General features: G+C 51.1%; 1 protein-coding gene across 1 annotated transcript; it reads left to right on the top strand.

Annotated features, from left to right (window-relative positions):
- Positions 1 to 6,966: 6,966 nt before the first annotated feature.
- Positions 6,967 to 7,865, top strand: LOC120691459. The gene is made up of 3 exons (XM_039974533.1): positions 6,967 to 7,222; positions 7,305 to 7,429; positions 7,528 to 7,865. The coding sequence occupies exons 1-3, from the start codon at positions 7,061 to 7,063 to the stop codon at positions 7,676 to 7,678; spliced, it is 438 nt and encodes a 145-aa protein (XP_039830467.1). The 5' UTR covers positions 6,967 to 7,060; the 3' UTR covers positions 7,679 to 7,865.
- The last annotated feature ends 2,355 nt before the right edge of the window (positions 7,866 to 10,220 follow it).

Here is a 10,220-nt window from a genome sequence, read left to right as displayed (position 1 = left end):
ATATGCCTTTTATGTAAATGATTTGTTCCCTGTAGTATGAACTCTTGGATGATGGCATCATACACTACGATTTGAAATACATCTGGAATTTGGATATGAACATCTTCATCCTTGCCTTCGGGATATTATGGTGAACGTGGGAGAACGGGTGGTTACATGGAAATCACCAACTTCAATTCTGAAATATAGAAACAAGTGTACAAAATTGCATACCCAAGATCATGCATTCATACTCCAGCATATCTGGGCAGATCCTCGTGGGTCTAGTCTGAACCCACCAAAGGTCAGTATCTGTATTATTTATACACCATAACAAGCCTCCTTTTTCAGGTTGGAGATGAGTCATACACCTCTTTTTAGGTAGTAAAAGGATGGGATACTCTATCACCATTTTATCGTTGTGCATCCTTCACTTAATTTCTTACTATACTGTAGAGAGGTGGGCAAACACCACACACCCTAATCGGGGGGGGGGGGGGGGGTGACCTTTCATTATATAGAGCCAATGGCTTGGAGTACAAGAAGTACACGCCCAATATGGGCCTATACAAATACACAGGCCTATAGAATGCCTAATACCCGCCCGCAGTCGAAGCGTCAGGCAGTCGGACGCAAAGACTGGACCTGAAATCCTGAAACAGCTGGACAGGTAACCCCTTCATCATAATATCCGCGAACTGATACTGTGACGGCACATGAAGAACACGAACTTCACCAAGAGCCACCTTCTCGCGGACGAAGTGGATGTCGATCTCGATGTGCTTGGTACGACGGTGGTGGACCGGGTTGGCTATCATGTAGACAGCGCTAACATTGTCGCAGTAGACAACTGTGGCAACCTTCAGCGGAATGTGGAGCTCCTAAAGAAGTTGCCGCAACCAGCAGCACTCGGCGACAACGTGAGCAACCGCTCGGTACTCGGCCTCCGCACTGGACCGGGATACCGTGGCTTGCCGTTTGGACGACCAGGACACCAGGTTGTTTCCCAAGAAGACACAGAAACCTAATGTAGAACGACAGGAGTCTGGGCAGCCCGCCCAGTTAGCGTCAGAGTAGGCGACTAGTCTGTCGACCGGTCCAGTGCCGATATGGAGACCGGCAAAGAGAGTGCCCTTCACGTACCGGAGGATGCGCTTGACAAGCGCAAGGTGGGGCTCGCGCAGATCGTGCATGAACAGGCAGACTTGCTGCACTGCATATGCGAGATCAGGCCGAGTCAGCGTGAGTACTGAAGGGCACCGGCAAGACTCCGGTACTCGGTGGGGTCGGCGACTGGAGAGCCCTCTGTGGCAAAGAGCTTGGCTCGAGCGTCAACTGGTGTTGAAGTAGAGTGACACTCAGCCATGCCTGCACGCTGGAGATGATCCAACGCGTACTGGCGCTGAGAGAGGAAGAGTCCGTCAGAGGAGCGCGTGACGGAGATCCCCAAGAAGTGGTGTAGATTACCAAGGTCCGTCATGGCAAACTCTGAGTGCAGACGCTCGGTGATGCGCTGCAGAAGAGTCGGAGTCGAGGCCGTCAGGACGATGTCGTCGACGTAGAGAAGCAGGTACGCCGTAGCGCCCCCCCCTCTTGGAGCACAAAGAGGGAGGTGTCGGACACCGAGGCAGAAAAGCCGAGCTGTCGAAGGTACGTGGCGAACCACTGGTACCACGCCCAAGGAGCCTGCTTGAGGCCGTAAGGGATCGCTGCAGAATACACACATGATCGGGGCGAGCGGGGTCAACAAAGCTCGGAGGCTGCTGACAGTAGACGGTCTCCTCCAGGTGGCCGTGAAGAAAGACGTTCTTCACATCTAGCTGGTGGATCGGCCAGCGACAAGAGGTGGCGATGCTGAGGACGACGTGAATTGTCGCCGGCTTGACGACAGGGCTGAAGGTCTCATCGTAGTCGATGCCGTGGCGCTGAGTGAAGCCACGAACTACCCAGTGAGCCTTGTGACGGGCAAGGGAACTATCGGAGTGGAATTTATGCTTATAAATCCACTTGCCAGTCACAACGTTCGCGCCAGGTGGTCGCGGGACGAGACGCCAGGTGTCATTGTCAATGAGGGCCTGGTACTCGTCCGCCATGGCAGCGCGCCACTGAGGGTCGGCGAGTGCGCTCCTGTAGTTCCCCGGGATCGGAGAAACAGCCATGGAGACGAGGGCGACCTGTGCCGTGGGCGCCGGTGGCGGAGGAGGCGGAGGGAAGCCGAACCGGCGGACAGGCTTGAGCGAGCCTGTCTGCTGCCGAGTGATTGGCCAGCTAGAGGACGGGGGAGGCTGGACCGGCAGCGTGGCTAGCCCAGGGAGGTCGTCCCGTGCATGCCGGTTGTAGACCCAGCTGAAGGCAGCTGGTGGCCAGGACGGAAGCCGCAGCAGGTGCTGCAGGAGCAGCCGCAGCCAGGGTGTTATTTCCCAACCGGAAACCGGTTACCGCCGCCCTCCGGTACCGGTTTACCGGACCGGTTAGGCCGGTAACCGGTGGAAACCGGTTAAATTCAAATTCAAATTCAAATAAATTCAAATTTTCCCGTGCAACCGGTTCCGACCGGTTTACCGGCCGGTTTGACCGGTTTACCGGCCGGTTTTACCGGTTTACCGGTCGGTTTGACCGGTTTGAAATTCAAAAGCTCCCGTGCAAACGGTTTACCGGCCGGTTTTACCGGTTTACCGACCGGTTTGACCGGTTTACCGGCCGGTTTGACCGGTTTGATCGGTGGGCCTTCATGGGCCGGCCCATTTTTTTTCTTTTTCTTTTTTGATTTAACTTTAAATTCCCACAAACTATACTAAATGAATGAATTTTTGAGAAAAATTGACACCATTAGATTCATCACACCTTGAAGTATTTTTAGGAATTTTTTGGGAATTTTTCATTTTTTGAATTCAAATTTAAAATTTGAATTTTGGCCGGTTGGGTACCGGCCGGAACCGGAACCGGACCGGACCGGTTTGACCGGTAACCGGTCAAACCGGACCGGTTCCCACCGGTTAGGTTAACCCTGGCCGCAGCAGGTGGAGGTGCCGGGGCGGCCGCAGCAGGACTCCGAGGTCTCGGGACGACGAGGGGACCTCGCCACAGGATGGCGGGGTTGTCGGGGAGCTCCTCGAGGTGAGCACAGCGAGGGAGCGGTCGCTCAACGTCAACAAGTGATGGAGCAGCCGCGAGGGAGGCCGTGGCAGCAGTGCAACGCACCAGCACAGCAGAGCCTGCAAGAAGAAAATCCAAGTCGCTTGGAGACGACTTGGGTGAGTATAAACTGAAGGGGAAGCAAGTCTCATCGAAGACGACATGTCTAGAGATGATTATGCGACGCGTGGAGAGGTCGAGACAACGATAACCCTTATGGGAAGAGAGATATCCAAGGAGCACGCAGGCGGTAGAGCGAGGCGCCAACTTGTGGCGAGCTGTGGCGGTCATGTTCGGGTAACAGAGGCACCCAAAGACACGAAGGAGGGAGTAGTCTGGTGGCGAGCCGTACAACAGTGAGAAGGGAATGTCATTCTGGATGGCAGAGCTTGGGTGCCTATTCAGGAGATAGGTGGCCATACTGAGGGCCTCAGCCCAATAAGGAGGAGGCATGTGCGCATGGATAAGCAGTGTGCGTATGATGTTGTTTAACGTCCGAAGAACACGCTCAGCATTGCCATTTTGTCGGGAGGTGTAGGGGCAGGAAAGACGTAAAAGGATGCCGTGAGAGGTGAAAAGGGTGGCGAGGGCAGTATTTACGAATTCTTTTCCGTTATCAGCCTGGAAGGTTTTAACAGCAAGGTTGAATTGGTTCTGTGCTAGGTTGCAGAAGGAGGCGATGTGGGTAGCTACCTCGGACTTGCGGACTAGAGGAAAAGTCCAACAAAAATGAGTAAAATCATCAAGCAGAACGAGGTAATACTGGGTGCCAGCAACACTAGCAACTGGGGACGTCCAAACATCACAATGTATGAGTTCAAAAGGCCTAGAGGTAGAAGAACAAGAATCTGAAAATGGGAGACGCACATGTTTCCCAAGCTGGCACGAATGACAGATAGTGTTTGGTGCCTTATTACAATGAATAAAATTATTATTCCTAAGGACGTCGATGGCGGAGGAGCCGGGATGATCGAGACGGTGATGCCATAGGTCGGTGGAGATGGCGAGGTGGGCTTGCTGTGCTGGTGGGGCGGCGGGAAGGGTGTAGAGGTCGCCAGCACTATTGCAGCGAAGCATCACGCGATTGGTCAGGATATCCTTCACAGAAAAACCCAAAGCGTTAAATTCAATGGAACAGTTGTTATCCCTAGTAAACTGGCGAATGGATAGAAGATTGCGAACTAGGGATGGAACAACTAGAACATTGCTAAGAACAAAATTGGAGGCTGCTGTAGGAAGGATGGACTCGCCACGACAGGTGATAGGAATAGTGTGACCATTGCCAACAGTGATGAAAGAATGAGAAGAAGGGAGGTGGGAGAGGAGAATACCATCCGTGGTGCTCATATGAGATGAAGCACCGGAGTCCATGACCCAGGAGGTCTGGTTCTGTAGAGCCATCTGGTTGAGGGCGGCAACCAGGCCCGCCTGGTCCCAAGTAGGTGCTGCAGGAGACACCTGCACTGGTGCAAAGGCGGTGTGGGCCTGTGGTGAGGCGCCGAGGATGCTGGGGCGCCGGCTGCAGCTCCCTGTGTCGCGCCGCCGGTGGGGAACAGCCCCTGTGGCGCCCAGGGATTGTAGTAGATCCAAGGGCCCATGGGGCGGTAGGGGTTGGAGGCGGTGGCGCTGTTGCTGGGCTGTGGTGCACGGCCGCTACCGGCACCGTTGCTGTTGCCACCGTCACCCTTCCTGTAGCCGCCGCCGCCCTTTCTCTTGTTGCCATAATTCCCAGCAGGCTTGGGAGGGGTGGACTGGCCGCCATCATTGCCACTGGAAGATGCGCCGGAGGAGGTGGAGCGGCACCCGCCCGGGCTAGTGCAGCCTGAACCCGCGGAGGCGATGAGAGCGGTGCTGGCGATGGTCTTCTCATCGCTGGACAGCCGCATCTCCTTGAGGACCAGCATGTCGTGGGCGCGGGAGAACGACAGGAGGACGGTGGAGTTGGTGATGTCGTCCACGGTGCTGGCGAAGCGAGGTTGGAGCCCACGAAGCATGGCGAGGACGAGCTGGCAGCCCTCGATGGGATGGCCGACGGTGCGGAGTTCTGCAGCCTTCAACTTGATGCGCTGACAGTACTCCGAGATGGTGGAGTCTCCTTGGGAGAGCGTGTGGAACTGCTCGAGGAGGAGGACGGCGCATGGCTCCTGGTTGGCGGTGAAGAGCTCCTCGATGGCCGACCAGAGCTGACGAGCAGTCTGATCGTCGCCGGTCATGGCGAGGTCGAGGACGGAGTCGCCGACGGAGCCGAAGAGCCAACTCTTGACACAAGAGTCGGCGATGACCCAGTGAGGATCATTGGGGATGGCGGTGCCGGGAGCATCGATGTGCAGACGGAGGCCGAATTTGCTGCACAGAACCTTGAAGTAGGACGCCCACTTGAGGTAGTTGGAGGACATCTCCAACTTGAAGGGGACATGCGACTTCACGCACACAGCAGCCGCCGGGTGGATGAAGATCCCTGGCGCCATGTCGCCAGATCCAGAAGAGGACCTGGAGGAACTCGACGTGGTCGAGCTGGTCGCAGCAGAAGACGACATGGCGATTGGGGGGGGGCGCAGGATCAGATTGATCTGCTAGGTGTGGTGGCGCATAGCCGGGGACCGGCGGCACGGAGGTAAGGGGATGCGCAGAGGGGAGTCTCGGCGCAGGGTTGGCGGCACCTAGGGCAGGCAGCAGCCGGCGCGCAGGGGCAGAAAACCCTAGCGCGTAGAGAGGGGAGAGGGGCGCGGAAGCAGGAGATAGGATCGGATCCCTAATCTCGTGATACCATGTAGAGAGGTAGAGAGTTGGGCAAACACCACACACCCTAATCGGGGGGTAACCTTTCATTATATAGAGCCAATGGCTTGGAGCACAAGAAGTACACGCTCAATATGGGCCTATACAAATACACATGCCTATACAATGCCTAATATATACAGCAGCAACAAAAAGTGCAATACTGACATGTTTTTTTTTTCCAATGGCTTCAGGCCATGGTGCTCACATTCAACTGCCTTTAAGAGCGATTTGTAGCAAGGCCGAAGGAGCATATATTTGTATTCCCTTGTGTTTGTCTGCCGAAAAGGGCAATTGCCGCCGCTGAGGATTGGAACTTGCAGCCTGATGTGTTCTACGTCTTCTTGAATACACCAAGATTGTTGTTGTGCCTGGTTCTGTTTTTGGACAAGTGAGTATGCTTTGTTGATGTTTATCTACTTACATGTTGTCTCAGTTAATAATAGATGTTATAACACCAAATAAATTAAACAAAGGAACAAGCTTATCTTATTTAGAATAAAATAGAAATTTCATCTTCTTTCTTTTGGTATTATAATATTTGTTCATGTGATATATTCTCAAGGCACCTGCCACATGGCGTTTCAGATGCACAATCCTACCACAAGAAGAGAAAATGCCACTCATAATGTCCCGCTTTATGTCATTTCATGAAGCATTCATGGAAGAATTTCGAGAATAAGTGTCTCCAGCACTTTTTCCTATCTGCAGCACAAGTGCACAACGTAATACTTTGCGGAAAACCTGGACCTTAATTGCCTGTTGATGTCTGAAACTATTCGGAGTGTTTCATTATGCTCAAGTCTATTGCAGCAATTTTAGTCCAATGCAATTTGTTTTTGAAGATTATAACCTTACATTCATAGATTTTTGTTTATATCTATTGTAACACCGAGGTTGTCAAGGTTGAATTCGTGACAAGCAAGTTGAAGTCGTTGTCGACAGCTACACCTAATGTTGTCACAGCTCAGCAATTGTGCTAATCTATACCACCTAATCAAGTAACCAATCATCGTCTTTGCCAGGCCTTTCATTGACCTAACGTCCTTGTATAAAACTATATCCACCACCACCATCACCACTAATGGCCACTTCGATGACATCAACCCCATGATTACTTCTATGGTTGCTGCAACGCCAACTCTCCTCAGATCCAAACCCACCATCCATGGCTGCAATGAGGTGCTACTGCCTTCCATCTACTGCAACCGTTGTTCAGAGGAGGAAGAGTTTAAGGACGGCGATGATCAGAGCCTCCATGGATGCCTGCTCAAGTTCTGAATCAAAGAAAAGCCTCAACTCTGTCAGCTTCACTGGCAAGATCGACAAGGTATATACCTGTTGTTTACAAGATGTAACTTGTAATGAGCATGAACATCTTGTTCTTTTCTGAACTGGAACTTATCTATCAGGTTTATGAGGACAAGAACATGGGAATCGTCTGCTACACCGATGAGAATGGCGAATTGGTGTGCGAAGGCCTAGACGAAGGCCCCAGGCTTACCTGGCAGGTCATGGAGGAACTGAATATGGAGAAGTAAGTCGTGTTCAATGTCGAATTGTCTTACAGCTTATGAACAGTAGAGAATGCAAGAACTGACCACATAATGGTTTTGCTGTGATGTGCTTGATCAGAAAAACAAAGAGCCAAGAAGATCACAGACAGAGGACACTGGCCATAGAGGGTGCGATTGACTGGAGCAGCCTCCACGCTGCTGTTAGCATGGGGAAGAACTGGAGAAGGAAACTGACAAGCGACAAGCTTAGCATGTTTTGTAAACACTAGAAACGTGGTGCGTTTTGTTTGCTTGCTTGCTTTGTAATGGTTATAATAAGGATCTTTGTGTTTAGGATAGGATTGCAGGAGAGAAGGAGCTGATCTAGCTGGTCAGCTCCCAGTCTCTGATGTATAAGAGGAAGCATGCCCAGAATAGTTTGCACTGTTCACGCAGGACGTGATCCGACCCTGATTATTTTCATTCTCTTTCTGTCTTTCTGGGGAGAGCAAAGCAATGGTTTTATGTCAATATAAGTGCAGTGAACACTTGGGAAGAATGCACCAAGGCATTCCTCACCAAATTCTTCCCGATGGGCAGACTAATACTCTTCGTGGCAGGATTTTGAGCTTCCAGCAGGCGTCCAATGAGACAATTCCCGAAGCTTGGGAGAGGCATCAGGAGTACATCCTGGCATGTCCGCACCACGGGATTATGGACAATTGGCTCATTCTTTAGAACTTCTACAATGGGCTGACTCCGATAGCCCAAGACCATGTATATGTTGTTGTAGGATGAGCCTTCTTCTTATTGACCATTGAAAGGTTTACTACTCTGATTGAGAAGATGGTGTCCAACCAAAGATAGAGCTATGAACAACTCCAACCACATCATTGGGGTATGCACACCATCAAGAAGACGAACATGCTCGCTGCGAAGATTGATCTCCTCCTCAAGAAAATTAAGAATTATTCCCAAAACAAGGCTTAAATGCAAACTCTTTAAGCCTTGGATGCTCGCATGACATGCATGGTCTGCGGGAACACTTGACATTTAGGGAACAACTGCCCCAAAACTCAAGAAGAAGTTATGTACATGAACAAAAACAATGGATTTCATCCACAAGGAGGTCAGGGTCGGAATCAGCCACGCCATTACTACCAAGGAGGTAATGAAATTTAAATTCTTTTAATCATAACCAGCCTACCTTGAGGGATCTTGTCCACATCCAAGCAAAGATCAATGAAACAATGCAAACAAAACTAGCTGCCAACGACAAGTTCTTGGAGACCATGCATGCCAAGATGGATGGAATCTCCTCCGCCATCAAGAACCAGCAGTGCTTCAACAAATTGCTTGAAACTCAATTAGCTCAGCTGGCTGTTGCTGTTCCCTCTACTGAGATAGGGAAGATCCCGAGGCAACCTGAACCTACCCTAGAAAGCGTTAATGTAGTGACCACCAGATGGGGTAAGCCATCTCAGGGGACATCTTTCACTAACTATACAGAGAAGTTCACGTGCCCAAGATCCCAGAACCCCAATGATCATTTGCTCGATATTCGATTGCTACTTTGACCAAGCCCTTTTGACCTTGGAGCAAGCGTTAACATCACGCCCAAGGTAATATTTGAGAAATTAAGTTATCTAGCTCTTTTCCCTACCTTTATGTGTGTACAGTTGGCTGATTCAACAATACGATATCCCAAGGGGATAGGAAGAACCTCCTCACACTACTAGAATCCACTTATCCCAAGAAATATATGAAATTTCCTAGGAAATGATTGTTTCCCAAGATTTTACTCATGAAACATAGGGAAATATTGGATCTTTCCTAGAACTTCACCACATTCCTAGGAAAATCACGTGAACTGCCCTCTGCATTCAAATTTCAATCTCATCCCCTCCTCTCTCTCTCTTGTCCTCTCATCGCCTCACTCCTCTCTCTCCTCCCATCCTGGACGCCGACGAGCAAAGGAGCTCGCGGTCGGAGCTCCGCCTCCCTTGGTAATACTCCCCTCTTGCCCCCTTGATGCTTGCCTTGGCAGGACCCACTGATTGCTCCCCTACCATCCTCCTCTGCTGCCGCAAGGGCTCCCGCTTCCTCCCCTCCAACGCCGGCGAGCAAAGGATCTCCCGGCAGGCCGGAGCTCACGGCACGGCAGCACGTGGGACAACAACACGACGGCGTGTGGGGGCACGACGGCGAGCGAGGGCACGGTGGCGCGTGGGATGGTGGTGGCATCGCCCCGGGACAGCACGACAGCGCACGGGACAACAGTGGCGGTGCACGGGGTCACGGCGGCGAGCGGGGAATGTCAGCACATTTTTTTAAAAAAAATTCTTTGCATGTTCCCTAAGGTCCAAAGTTTCATATGTTTTCGGTTGAAACCATAGTGCACTCCTTATTTCCCATCAAATTTGAGTCGATCCCTACCAAATTTCCTAGGGAAATTCTTTCCTTAGGGTTTTTCGACCATTTCCCTAGGATTTTGGCCCTCGGGAAACCGATCGATTCCAATAGTTTCATACAAATCAACGACTCATTCATTCTTGCAGAATTCATGGTCCTTGACATGGAGGGCAACTTGGGAATATTGCTGATCCTCAGGTGACTATTCCTAAGGGACGCCAAAGCCAGGTCATTGTTGGAGCATAAAAAATCAGTCTCTGCATTAGAGGAAAGGAACATGAAGTTTAGGTTTCAAAATAAGAAAGAACAGATGCACCTGATTCATAAATATAATGAAGAGCAAGGATTATGGGTAGAACCAGAATGGTTTGAAGATTGGGAGATCCACCGTCTCATGACCGAGGATCCATTGCCTACACC

The sequence above is a fragment of the Panicum virgatum genome, chromosome 9N (genome assembly GCF_016808335.1).
Source record: "Panicum virgatum strain AP13 chromosome 9N, P.virgatum_v5, whole genome shotgun sequence".
Classification (NCBI taxonomy): Eukaryota; Viridiplantae; Streptophyta; class Magnoliopsida; order Poales; family Poaceae; genus Panicum; species Panicum virgatum.
Note: the sequence above shows the minus strand (reverse complement) of the source record. Positions and strands in the feature narration are given on the sequence as shown.

Coding starts and splice junctions, on each gene's coding strand:
- LOC120691459 (XM_039974533.1), top strand. CDS start 7,061: ATGGCTGCAATGAGGTGCTACTGCCTTCCATCTACTGCAACCGTTGTT. Junction 7,223..7,304: donor TCACTGGCAAGATCGACAAG/GTATATACCTGT, acceptor CTTATCTATCAG/GTTTATGAGGACAAGAACAT. Junction 7,430..7,527: donor GAGGAACTGAATATGGAGAA/GTAAGTCGTGTT, acceptor GTGCTTGATCAG/AAAAACAAAGAGCCAAGAAG.